The sequence below is a fragment of the Carettochelys insculpta genome, chromosome 2, assembly GCF_033958435.1.
Source record: "Carettochelys insculpta isolate YL-2023 chromosome 2, ASM3395843v1, whole genome shotgun sequence".
In the NCBI taxonomy this organism is placed as follows: domain Eukaryota; kingdom Metazoa; phylum Chordata; order Testudines; family Carettochelyidae; genus Carettochelys; species Carettochelys insculpta.
The window spans coordinates 180,021,681-180,035,215 of NC_134138.1; the positions used below are offsets into that span (position 1 = coordinate 180,021,681).

At 56.9% G+C, this 13,535-nt stretch overlaps 1 protein-coding gene across 3 annotated transcripts in view; it reads left to right on the forward strand.

Annotated features, from left to right (window-relative positions):
* Positions 1-12,631: 12,631 nt before the first annotated feature.
* TPK1 (thiamin pyrophosphokinase 1) overlaps positions 12,632-13,535 on the forward strand; it is a 501,862-nt gene continuing 500,958 nt past the window's right edge. For 2 of the 3 annotated variants that reach the window (XM_074988056.1, XM_074988058.1), the window contains exons 1-2: positions 12,632-12,681; positions 13,410-13,469. In XM_074988056.1, the coding sequence (XP_074844157.1) occupies positions 13,427-13,469 (43 nt within the window). In that variant the 5' untranslated portion in view covers positions 12,632-12,681; positions 13,410-13,426. Of the gene's footprint in view, positions 12,682-13,406; positions 13,470-13,535 lie in introns of all 3 variants that reach the window. The other variant, XM_074988057.1, reaches the window with a different exon arrangement.

Genomic DNA, 13,535 nt, shown 5'->3' on the forward strand with positions numbered 1-13,535 from the left:
TTCCTCGGGGTTTACTCCCGAAGCCTTTCCCTTGACTAGGTATCACTGCAAGGCAGCAGAGGTTTTAAATCAGAGTTTCCTTCTCCTAGGTGGGCGGCCTTCCCATGCTGATGAGCCCCATCTGCCCGAAGCAGCTGGTTTTAAGGTGCCAGTCACCTGCCTTCGCCCCTTCTCCTGTCAGTGCAAACAGGTTCGCCGGGCTTAGAAACTAAGCCACACGTGAAAGCCAGGAGCTGGACTTCGGTTGTCAGAGGCTATTGGAGACGCACACCATGGGAGCATTTTATAGATAGTGGGAGCTTATCCCCGCTACCACCCCCAGCTATGACAACCCTTGAAACCACAGAGCCTAATCTTAAATAAAAACCATTTTCATTACATTCTTCTATATATGTTTATTCCAATTTAAAGATCATTTCCTTGTGTTACAAGTGCAGGAAAACTACCATAGTAATTGAAACTGAGTAAGAACAAATATATTTCATATGCAGTCTAGGGTCATAATCCAAGCAAAAGCAATGGGAAAAAAAAAAAAAAACACCTCAGAAAAGATACAGTAATCCAGGCACTGATCCTGCAATGTGGACTTCATGAATGCACATTTATGCCTTGTAGCAAGGCTCACCTTACTCCTGGGCTTGAGGCCTTTGTTTAGTCCACTGCCCTACAGCCAGGATACCGTTGCTCTTCTCAAGACACAGGGGAGGTGGTGGTGCTCGGGGGGGGGGAACCCAGGCCTTACCCGCTCACTCCAGGTTCCAGCCCAGGGACCGTGTGTGGCTGCTAGTGGTGGAGAAGGGCTCACCTCATTATGAGCACCACAGCTCTTCCCTGGGCCACTTCTCCAGACAATTCCCCTCTGTACTTCTGCCACATGGTGGCGGCGGTGGCAACAGCAGTATGTTCTCCCTCCTGGCTTGGCTCCTTCTGTGTGAACAGTCTGCTTGACCTTACACCAAATCTCAGGGCCTCAGCCCCTTACAGCTGAGTACACCTCTGGTGCATCTAGAAAAGCCCTTTTTATCTCTGTCCTCTAACCCCTCTTCTACCACTCTCCTCTTCCCATCCTACTGGGCAAAGGGTTCGTTTAAAAGCAGGCGTAAGTGGGACCAGCTGGCCCCAAATGACCCAAGGCAGCTTCCTCCCCAGGTGCTCACACTCTGCTCATTTGCCAGCCCTGCTTTTCCTTCTTGTTTGGGTTCCTGCAGGGCTGCTGTGGGACCCCACTTGGGGACCCCATGACTGGGAGGTGGGCAGCCCCTGGCTGCTTCAAGTCTTCCCCGCAGGGCTCTCCTCTTGGCCCCCTTCTCGGGCCAGCTTCCCTCCTGCCTTGGGCAGGCTGCTCCCTCTTCCTCCCCACTCCACCCTTCCCAGATAGTTTCCTCTAGAGCTGCTGGGCGGGTGGAGTGTGGGGGACTCTTGCCTCCTGCCCCTTGGCAGGAGGGCTGCGCCCCCCGCTTCCACCCTTTAGGGGGAGGCTGCTGGCCCCCTAGTTGGGCCCACATTTCATCTGGTAGCGGCTGCATCCTTGCTGCTTGGAGGAGGTAAGGGGCTTTCTTAAAGTGGTGGTTGGGCTCCCTCCACAGCCTCCTGTGGAGTGGCTTAAGGGAGCGGTAAGTTTGGGCAGGGCCCCTCTCCGGGGGGGATTCCAGACGGGTGGCTGCATAGCCAGGGGTGGGGTGTTAGGGCTTGGTCCCTGCCCCACCCCTGCAGCCACTGCCTCTCCCACTGCCCTCCCCACACCCAGCCACCGCTGGGGCCTTCCCCCCAACCACCTGCCCCTTTCTCCTCCCAAAGTCCTAAAGGCTCTGCAGCAGCTGCCGTGGGCCCCCCCCAGCAAGCGCCCGTGGGCACACCTCCTCCCCTCCTCCCCCTCTGGTTGGCTTGGCCACCCCCCACTTCTTCCACGTGCCTGCACCCCCTTGCCCCCCCTTTTTGATTTACTAGGCGCTTGGGCCCCCCCTTTTCTCACACCCCCACACGTACTCACTTTGATTTCCCCCCACATCCCAGTGCAGAAGCAGGAGCCGGCTTTTCCATCTTGTGCTGGGAGTTGAGGCCATCTTTGCAACCCCCCACAAGCTCACCTCCCTTCCATGCCCTTCCCCCACTCAGCCAGGTCCTCAGCCCGGCCAGTGGGGGAGGGGCAGCTTTTCCCCAGCCTTCCCCTTCCTCTCCCCCTTTCCCCTCCCCCCGCCCTCTCCTAAAGGCATCTATCCCTGATAAACACTCTCCCTTCTACACCCCCTGCCATGGCCTCTGTGCCCACTGGGGGGGTCACCCAGTGACGCCCCCCTCCCCCTCCCTTCCACTGGCCCCCCTCCCACTTCCGAAATGGCAGCCGGCTCATCCAGGGCCGCCGGGGTCCCTACCATCATGTTGGTCGAGGGTGCAAGTGCGGGCTCTGGGGTTCCTGCCATCCCCACTGCGGCATCCTCCGGCCACCCCACCCCAAACCTAACCCCCCGAAAGGGTAGGAAGGGCCAGGGGAAAAAGAAAGGCAAGAGCCCCGCCCGGAAGGCCAAACCTCCCATGGTGGGGGCTCTTACCCCAGCTGCTGCAACATCTGGCACACCTCCCCCTTCTCCCTGCCCCCGTTCCCACCACTGCGCCTGGGGGCTCCAATTCTTCAGCCCCCAGGTTGTGTGCCCAGGCGGCAGCTGCTGCCTCGCACCCTGCTCCCTCCGCCTCCGCCAGGACAACCACTCCCGATGGTCACGGCCCCTTCCCCGCGCTCACCAGGAGGCACGGAGTCCGCTGCCTCCAGTGGCTGCCTCGCCCCATGTGGAAACTTATGTGTGGGCGTTGGCACGGGTGGTGGGGCCCGCGGCCGTGGTGGCGGTCTCTCGGATGTTCGGGAAGATTGTCTTCTTCCTGCCTTTGGAGGCCGCCGCCCAGGAGGCGGCGGACAGGGGCTTAGTGGTGGGGGCCGTGCACGTGCCCCTGGAGCTGCTGGAAGACCTGGGCATGCGGGTGGTTTTCTCCTCTGTCCCGCCCTTCCTCCCCAGTTCCACCCTTCTGCCTTTCCTCACTGCCCTGGGCTGGCCTCTGTCGTCCTGAGCCCCCTCCCCTTAGGCTGCAAGGACCCCGCCCTCTGGCATGTGCTTTCCTTCCGCTGGCAGGCCCGAATACAACTGCCTCCGGTGGCAGCACAGGGTGGGGTAGCCCAGGAGGGGGCTATACTGGTGCCCTAACAAGGGGCCCAGTACCGGGTCTTTTACACCCTGGGGGAGGCCCGGTGCTTCGTGTGCGGGGCGGCGGGGCACGTCCGGAGGGATTGCCCCCTGGCCTGACGCGAAGAGGAGCCCGGGACCTCCTCCGACCCGGGGGGCGCCAGCCATGAGACCAGCGGTGCCCCGACCACGACAGGCCCTGGGACCGCCCCTCCTCCTCTCGGCCCGGACGGATCCATCGCCACTCGGGCATCGGAGGGCGCCCAAACCGGCGGTGCCGGGCAAGAAGAATCGGGCACCGGCGCCCGAGCGGGCACAAGAGCCAGGTCCGTGGAGGAGAGGGAGGCAGGGCCAGCGGCAGGACCCGGGCAGGGCCCACCCCAGGGCGGGCCGTCCGTTCCCCCTGCTGTCCCGGCCCCTCCTTTCCTCCCTCCCTCCTTGCTGCCTCAGCCCCCTGACCCTTCCTCCTCTGCCGCCCAGCCCCACTCCTCGGAGGACTGGGTGCTGGTTGGGGGAAAGAGGAAGAAAAGGAATGTGCACGCCCGGCACCCCACCCCGTCGGAGGATGGGGTGGAGGTGCCCCGCAAGGCACCCAAAAGGGCCACCAGCCCCAGTCCATCCGCTGAACCCCCGGCCACTGACCACCTGCCGGGAGTGATCGAGGCCACCGCAGCAGCCGTGAAGGACACCACTCCTTCCGCCCCAGAGCCAGAGCCCCAAAAAGCAGGGACAGTCTCCGCTGCACCCTCGCCCTCCTCCGACACCCCTCTGGCTGCTGCCCAGCTTGCGGCTGTGGAGCATCTGGAGGAGGTAAGCCTCGGCCTCGCACTCCTCTCACAGGAGGTCGAGGCCCTAGGTCTCACCCCGGTGGTCCTGGACGCGGACTGCCTTCTATTGGAGACCTGTGGGCTGTCTGTCCACTCCCCACTCCCCTCGCCTTCCCTCTCTCCGTCCACCAGCAACCCCCTAACTGCCACCCCCCTCTGCCCTGTGACGTCGCGGGGTGCGGCCCCCCCCCAGCTGGGGACAACCTCCTGGCTGGGGTCAGCCAGCCCCTGGACGCCCTGGAGGAACTAGTGTTCTTACTATGCCTTTCCTCCCCTCTTGGACCCGAAGACCCCAACATCACTCCCCCTGCCCTGCTGGCACCTGCTGTCAAGTGCGCGGGCACCTTGCCCCTACCCACCCCCGATCACCTGTGGAACTCCCCCCTCCCAGGACCCCCCTCCATTCAGGCCCCTGCCCCCACCTTGGCCCCCGCCTTCACCCTCAACCCTACTCCCTCTTCCAATCAATGTCCCGCCCCAGAACCTGCAACCCTCTCCCCTCCTCCCCCACTTCCTCCTCCTCCTCCTCCCCCCCCACCCCCCACCCCTGTCCCTCCCCTTCCCACCCTCCCCCTTAACCCCTGTCCAACTATATCTGCCCCCGAAGCTGTGACTGCTCGGGAGGCCCTCGACATACCGACCTCTCCCAGCACTTCCAGGGCTGCTCTCCCTCCGCCGCCCCCATCCCTCCCAAACTCAGGCCCCAGTCCCCACTTGGACCTTTTCTCTGGCTGCGGGGCTCACAAGAATATGAGGCCGACAGGTACTCGATACCCCAAGGCCTCGGCACCCCACACGCTGGTGGGCGAGATGCACCAGTTCCTGGAGGACGTTCAGGGCTCCAAGAACAAGGTTGCTCTCGCCCTCCAGCGCTGGGGTGACTTCCATGTCATCCTTAAGTCTGCGAGGGCCCTTCTAAAGGAGGGCAAGGGGACTGGGAGGAGGGATGTCACAGCCTACCAAAAGGCCTGCGGCTTCTGTGACGCCCTTGTTGCCTTTGGGCTTGGTCATGGGCTGCTGCGTGGCTCCACGGGGACCATCGGCGATCCGTCCAGTGAGGATCCTCCCCAGCCCTCCCCATGGCACCGCTCCTCCTTGCCACATTAAATGCCAGGGGCTGCGGGTCGGGTCTCCGCAGGTGTCGAGTGCTCTCCTTACTCCGGGAGTGGGGGTACTCGGTCACCTTTCTGCAGGAGACCCACGCTACCCCAGCCGCCAAAGCCAACTGGCGGCTGGAGTGGGGAGACGGGGTCTATTTTAGCCATCTCTTGGCCCGCTGGGCTGGGGTAGCGACCCTGTTCTCCCCAGACCTGCAGCCCGAGGTGCTGGGGAGCATCGAGGTCGTGCCGGGCCACCTGCTGTATCTCCAGGCATGGGTGGAGGGGCTGCCCCTCCACCTTGTTAATGTCTATGCCCCGACACTCGTCCCGGAGAGAACTCCATTCTTTCAGCAGGCGGCGGCCTTCCTCAACACCATTGATCCTCATGAGTGCCTGATCCTCAGCGGGGACTTCAGTTGCACCCTCGAGGAACAGGACCGCACAGGGACTGAGCAGTGCCCAGCCACTGTGGACGTCCTCAGGGAGCTTCTCGCTTATTGCTCCCTGGTGGACGTCTGGCGCAGCCACCACCCGGACGAGGACACTGGTTTCACCTATGTCCGGGTGGTGGGCCATAAACCCGTACACTCCCGGTTGGACCGCATTTACATCTCCTGGCAACATCTGTCTCGGGCCCACTCCTCCAGCATGCGGCCAGCGCCCTTCTCGGACCACCATCTGGTGGCCATGAAAGCTTCCCTCTCACCGGGGAAGCGGGGATCAGCCTACTGGCACTTCAACATAAGAACATAAGAATGGCCATACTGGGTCAGACCAAAGGTCCATCCAGCCCAGCATCCCATCTGCCGACGGTGGCCAATGCCAGGTGCCCCAGAGAAGGAGACAAGAAGACAATGATCAAGTGATTTATCTCCTGCCATCCATCTCCTGCCCTTGTTCTGATGGCTAGGGCACCATACTTTATCCCTGGCTAATAGCCATTTATGGACCTAACCTGCAAAAATTTATCAAGCTCTTTTTTAAACCCTAGTAGAGTCTTGGCCTTCACAGCCTCCTCGGGCAAGGAGTTCCACAGGTTGACTGTGCGCTGTGTGAAGAAAAATTTCCTTTTATTAGTTTTGAACCTACTACCCATCAATTTCATTTGGTGTCCCCTAGTTCTTGTATTATGGGAAAAGGTAAATAATTTTTCTATATTCACTTTCTCCACACCATTCATGATTTTATATACCTCTATCATATCGCCCCTCAATCGCCTCTTTTCCAAACTGAAAAGTCCCAGTCTCTCTAGCCTCTCCCCATATGGGACCCGTTCCAAGCCCCTAATCATCTTAGTCGCCCTTTTCTGAACCTTTTCTAATGCCAATATATCTTTTTTGAGGTGAGGAGACCACATCTGCACGCAGTACTCAAGATGTGGGCGTACCATAGTTTTATATAGGGGAAGTATGATATCTTTTGTCTTATTATCGATCCCTTTTTTAATAATTCCTAACATCCTAACAACAGCCTGCTGGAGGATGTGGGCTTCGTGGTGTCCTTCCGGGAGTTCTGGCTGGCCTGGCGCGGGCTATGCGTGCCTTTCCCTCGGCGTGGTGGTGGGATCTGGGAAAGGTGCGCACGTGGCTCTTTTGCTGTGACTATACCTGGGGGGCCAGCCGGCGGTGAGATGCATTGATAGGGCAGCTGGAGCAGGAGGTTCTGGAGCTGGAGAGGCGCCTAGCCGCCAGCCCCGGAGATCCATCCCTCTACGGCATGTACTGGAAGAAGGGGGATGAGCACAGGGCCCTTGACGCCCTTCGGGCACAGGGGGCCTTGGTGAGGTCTCGAATCCAACTCCTTCAGGAGATGGACCGTGGCTCCTACTTCTTCTGTACCCTGGAGAAAAAGAGGGGCACCAAGAAACATATCCTCTGCCTTTTTGCAGAGGATGGCACCCCTCTTACGGATCCAGCGGAGATGCACGAGAGGGCTCACGCCTTCTATGCCACCCTTTTCTCCCCGGATCCGACCGACGCCGACGCCTGCAGGGTGCTTTGGGACCAACTACCTTTGGTCAGCACGGGAGAATGGGACCAGCTAGAGCTTCCTCTCACTCTAGCCGAGCTCTCAGAAGCCCTCCGTCTCATGCCCACCAACAAATCCCCGGGCATGGATGGGCTGACTGTGGAGTTCTACAGCGTGTTTTGGGACGTCCTCAGCCCAGACCTGGTCAGCGTCTGGGCCGAGTCCCTGCAAAGCGGGGTCCTCCCCCTGTCGTGCAGGTGAGCTGTCCTTGTCCTGCTACCCAAGAAGGGGGACCCCTGCGACCTTAGGAACTGGCATCCCATCTCGCTCCTCAGCATGGACTACAAGATAATCGCCAAAGCCATCTCCCACCGCTTGGGGTCTGAGCTGCAGAACGTGGTCCACCCTGACCAAACCTACACCATCCCAGGCCACACCATCTTTCATAACCTGTATTTGGTCCGGGATCTCCTAGAGCTTGGTTGTAGGGATGGCCTGTCGTTTGCCCTCCTGTCCCTAGACCAGGAGAAGGCATTTGACAGAGTGGACCAAGGGTATCTCCTGGGCACCCTGCGGGCCTTTGGCTTCGGGCCCAAATTTGTCAGGTTTCTCCGGGTGCTGTACGCTGCCTCGGAAGTGCATGGTCAAGTTCAACTGGACCCTGACCGCTCTGGTCAGCTTCGGACGGGGAGTACAACAAGGCTGCCCACTCTCAGGACAGCTCTATGCCCTGGCCATCGAGCCCTTCCTCCGTCTCCTTTGTCGAAGGCTGACGGGGATGGTGCTTCGGGAACCGGGTCTGTGGCTGCTCCTGTCGGTGTCCGCCGCCGACGTGCTCCTCGTGGTCCAGGACCCGGGAGACCTGGCATGGCTGGAGGCCTGCCGAGCTGTCTACTCGGCAGCCTCCTCCGCCTGGGTCAACTGGGTCAAGAGCTCTGGCCTGGTGGTCGGGGCTGGATGGCAGGCGGGCCGCCTCCCACCACGCTTCAGGCCATCTGGTGGAGCACGGGTTCACTGCTCTGTCTCGGCATTTACTTATCCGCCACGCATCCCTCTCCACCGGAAAACTGACAAGATTTAGGGAGCAGGGTGGCTGGGCAGATGCGGAGGTGGACAGGACTGCTCCAGTGCCTCTCCCTACGCGGGAGGGCGCTGGTGCTTAACCAGCTGATCCTGTCCATGCTCTGGCACCACCTCAACACCCTGGTCCCACCCCCAGAGTTCCTGGTCCAGCTCCAGAAGTCAGTTCTGGAGTTTTTCTGGCCAGGACTGCACTGGGTCCCTGCAGGAGTACTCCATCTCCCGCTGGAGGAGGGGGGACAGGGCCTGATCTGCATGCACACTCAGGTCCATGTCTTCCGCCTCTGGGCCCTGCAGGGACTTCTCAATACTAACACCAAAAGTGCAGATAGTCCGGCATGGAGTACGCTAGCGCACGCTTTCCTCTGTCATTACCGAGGGCACCGATACGACCAGCAGCTCCTTTATTTATCCCTGAGAGACCGTCCGCGAGGCCTCTCGGAGCTGCCGGCCTTCTACCAGGACCTCCTCCGCGCCTGGAGGCTGTGCACAGCTGCCAGGCCCTTAGGGGCTTCCGCGGGGGAAGACCTCATCGCGGAGCCCCTGCTACACAACCCCTACCTTCGTGTGCAGGCGGCAGAGTCTCCCGCAGTGTGCCGGAGGTTGGTCCTAGGTGGAATCACCAGGGTCAGAGACCTCCTGGACTACAACCAGGGGGACTGGATGGACGCTCCGGCGCTCGCCCGGCGCATGGGAATCTCCATCCTACACTACCCCCGGTGCGTACTCAAGGAGGTGAAGGCCGCCCTGCCGCCGACTGCTCACGTTTACCTCAGGCGAGTCCTGCGAGAGGGTGCGCCCCACCCCCCTCTCACTCCTGGCCCTCCAGACCTCTTCGTAGGCCCCCGGCCCTGCACCCCTGCCCATCCTCCTCCCCCTCATCATCTCAGCTGGCTGCATACCCTGCAGCCGGTCCCCTTCCGAACTGCGCCTCGACATCTCTTGTACAGGCTCGTGCTTTACACACTCCACTTCCCCACCCTCATGTCCCGCCCTGACCATAAATGGTGGGACCTCTTAACGCCCTCAGAGGGTGGGGAGCCCTGGTGGGCCAGCCTCTATTCCACCTTGGTTCCGCGGCCCGCCAGGGACATCAGCTGGAGAATTCTCCATGGAGCGGTGAGCACGAGTGTGTACCTGGCGCGGTTCACCCCCACTCCAGACACTTGCATCTTTTGCAGCATGAGGGAGACCCTGGCGCACATTTACATCGAATGCACCAGGCTGCAGCCCCTCTTCCGGCTCCTCCAGAACCTCCTCCTGAGGTTCTGGCTGCATTTCTCCCCACATCTTCCCATCCTCTCACACCCAATCTGTGGCCCCACGAAGTCGTGAGACCACCTCGTCAGCCTCCTCCTGGCCGTGGCCAAAATGGCTATTTATAAGACTAGACAGAGGAGGCTGGCAGAGGGGGCAACTGGCGACTGTGGGGCCTACTTCCGTTCCTCCCTCCGGTCACGAATCCGGGCAGTGTTCCTCTGGGCGGCATCCACTGACTCCCTCGATACCTTTGAGGAGCGGTGGGTGCTGTCTGGGGTTCTCTGCTCGGTGTCCCCCTCCGGTTCCCTCATTTTGAACCTTTGACCCTCACTCCCGTTCCTGTTTTTCCTTTTATTGTCCCCTGAACTCACTTGGGGCCGTTTCTTTTAGCAGGTCCCCCCTCGTCATGAGAGGGGCCTTTTAGTTATGGGCGGGCTGTGCCCGCCCACTCCCTTGGCCTCCAATAGGTTTTCATTCTTGTACTCACCCCCTGCCAGCCTTACTGTCACAGCCTGCATAGAATCCCCCTCAAGACAAATGACTTCGACACAGATGCAAGAGTCCTGTTACAGAATGGCAACTTGAAACACAAGATTCTTTTAAGTTTTAATAAATTAGGATGATGCATTTAGGATGTGCATGCTGACTGTACAACTGTATATATAATTCTAAATCACAATGTTTCTAACAAGTGTAATGATTTGTGATTTTTTTTTTTTTGTGACTGACCATGATGGTTTCTCTTTCTTGCTTCACGCAACACCTTCCTTTATTTGGAAAAGTTAACACAGAAGAAGTTCTTTCTTTTTTTTTAATTGATGATTATCAGCATTAATCATTATATAATGACTTGTTATATGACCATGTACACATCTAAAGTTATCTTAGGACTCAGCTTTACATCTCAGAGTAACCCAGACCTACAACATTAATATTAATTTAAGCACTGATGATCTGCAATCCTGTGCAGAGTCAAGCTCTTTGTTAAATTCATGCATACTGCAGGCTGTAGCCTCAAAGACTGGCTATGACCCACCAAAAACAGCGAGAGCCCTTCCATACACTTTCATGCACTTTAGATCAGGTCCAAAGAGGATACTAGACTAAACTGGTGTAGGAAGGCTGCACTAGTGGGATAAAGCATGGAACTGAGACTTTAGATTTGGGTTCAATTCTCAACTTAGCCACAGCACTCCTGTGTGACGTTCGTCAGGTCACTTAATCTACCCAGCATTTCTGATCCCCATCTCCCAAACACAAGTAGTATATGCCTGTCTCACAGGAATATTCTGAATGAAGAAGTCCATTAATGACTGTAATATTCAAATGCTACACTGATGAGAGCAATGTAAGTACTTAGATTGAAGTCAATGGACCATGCCTTATAGTGTTTGCAGAATCAAACTCAGGCAGTTTTTGTCCCAGGGATCTTGAAATCTGTTACCTGAGGACAGTACTACCTCACATCTTAACACATTTTTTTTTTAAAAACTATCCTTTGAAGTCACGCAGCCTTTCATTTTTTTAATAAGCTTTTTTTCTATCAAAATAGCACTCTGCCCATAGTTCAAGAGAAATAAAAAACTAATGTGCTTTCTTCCCAATTTTTAGTGAGTTGTTTTTATTACACAAATCCAGTAATCACACTAACCAAAAATATAATCACTGAGGGGTAGCTGTATTAGTCTGTGTAGTAAAATTTTGGGCAGTATGGGCATTTCAAAGTAGTGCGGGCACTTCAAAGAGCCCGCAACTACATGCATGCAAGCACTTTGAAGTTTGACACTTTGATGTTGCTGGGGGGGGGAGGGAATTAGCCTAATGAAGTGCTACATATTCACCACAGCACTTCATTAGTAATCTCCCATTACCCTGATTACCATGCCCCCTTCAAAGTTGGGGGCAAGTGTAGACCCAGTCAAAACGTGTTAGTCTTTAAGGTGCTCCAGGCCTGCTTGTTTTTTGCAAAAAATATATTCGAACAGCGGCAAAAGCTTTTTCTTATCTTTAACTCTTTTTCTGTGTCTATTTCTTCCATGACTTCTGTTTTAGTGGCTGCATTTGTGGTGGAAAGCTAGTCTGACTTCATTTTACAGGGCCCAAAAGCATTGCCATACTCTTAAGGATTTTGTTGTGAATAGTTTTGTCCTACATTATTAAAGGCAGAACAAGAAAATCTGAGTTATCCTGGCTCTTAAACCACCCCTTTCTTTTCATAGCTGTTACCTGTTGGCTGTCTTTCTTTACATTGCAAAGCTTAATAGTTTCCTCTGAAAGGTAAATCTCCCAGCCTACCACTCCCTTCACCAAGAAAAAAATTCAAGACTGGCCAAACAATATCACTCACACATGATCTAGTGGACTGTTTCTTTAAATCCTGTGCTGTGGAACACTAATGAAGAACAGGCAGATGTGTCAGGAATACCTGACATTTTTTTTTGATATCTTACAGTGCTGGTATATATTTTCTGTTAAGATCAGATACAATGTTACTACTTCATTGCTATGATACCTGATTAAATTATTTCATTTTGGTTTTGCTGTACATTTTTTTTTAAATCTGAAATTTTTAAAAAAATGAAAACAAGCATTGGCTTTGGAAACCTAGGGTCGTGAGTTCAACCCTTGAGGAGGCCATTTATGGGTTTGGGGCATATGTATATATATATATAGGATAGGCCCTACTGTGAGTGCAGAGCACTGGACTCGATGACCTCCCCAGGTCCCTTCCAGTGCCGTGAGATATGCATGTAAATTTTCATAGGCGGCCGGCATACAAAACACATGTCATGTTTGGCCTTCCGCGGCTTGAAAACCTTTATGGAGGAACACGTGTCTCGTGGGCTCCGGCTGCAGCCACAGGCCCCGAAGAGAAAGGCGCTAAGGCCACACTCAAGCTTTCATTCATGCAAGCCCCTCTCTCCGCTGCTTACAGCTTCGCCCGGTGCTCCAAGAGTCCCGGCGGTGGGGTGGGGGCGTGTCTGACGTCAGACCTCTAAAGCCCACAGTCCGGGACTGATCAGAGCGCCCCCTGCAGTCAGCAGGCGCGACAAGGACGCCGCTGCTCTCCCTGCGCCCGCCCGCGTGGGCTGATCGCTCTCACGCCGGCTCTTCCGGGCGGTCTAAATCGATCGCGGAGCAACGGATCGGCGCTGGCATCGATGCCATCACGGCTCCTCCCCTTCCCCCTCCCGTTCTTTGTCCTCGCCTGGCCCCCGGCGCGCGCGCCCGCCCTCGCGCCAGGTCCTGCCGCTGCAGGGAGCGAAGCCTCAGGTACCCCGGCGCGAGCGCCCCGCCCCCTGCCCGTGCTCAGTGCAGGGGGGAGCCGCAGGACCAGCTGCTACCTAGCCGGCCCGAAACCCACGTGCTGAGTAGCCCTCGCTGTTGCTGCTCCAGCCTCCCCAGCTCCGCTTGCTACCCTGGGGGCGGGAGAGCTCTCTGTGTTCCCCTTCCCCTAGTGGGGGGCAACGGTTCCTGGGGGAGAAGGAGCCCCCCAGCCCTGCCTCTTCCTGTCCCTTCTGCCCATCAGCTCTGACCGTGGAGCTCGCTCGTAGGTTACTAGCCGAGCTTGCATTGGAGCGCACAGCGGATGTGTCAGCTCAAGCAGAGGATGCTCGGGCTCTCTGCTGCCCAGCCCCTGCCTGCCTTGGCTCCCTCACTCCCTCTGGGGCTGCGGGGCGACATGCAGGTAGCAGGCGTTAGCAAGAGCCAAAAGTGCCCGGCGATTATTCGTCCGCCCCCAGAGAGAGCAACGGGCTCGCCACAAGTGCTGCAAGTGACCCGCCGCAAACGGGTTCAGAGCGCTTTGTTTGTGTGTGTGGCTTTGGAAAAACAAATAATCACGCTGGGTTGTAAATTTCCTCTGCTCACAGTAAAGAGCTATGCCTTTGTCAAGATCTGCCTGTAACATTAAGAGGTGCAGTTGACACTTCCAGAGTTTTGCAAGAACTTGGAGTATTTTAACCCCCTCCCCCCTTCTGTGTTTGTGTTTTGAAAAGCAGAAAGTTGGGAAACGGCAATGGCACGGGTGTTTACGCCGCTGGAATGTCTGCTTCCCACGGGTATTGTACCTCTTCTTCCTATTTACAGCTTTTTAAAGACTACTAACCCTGCAGGTAGTTGCATGC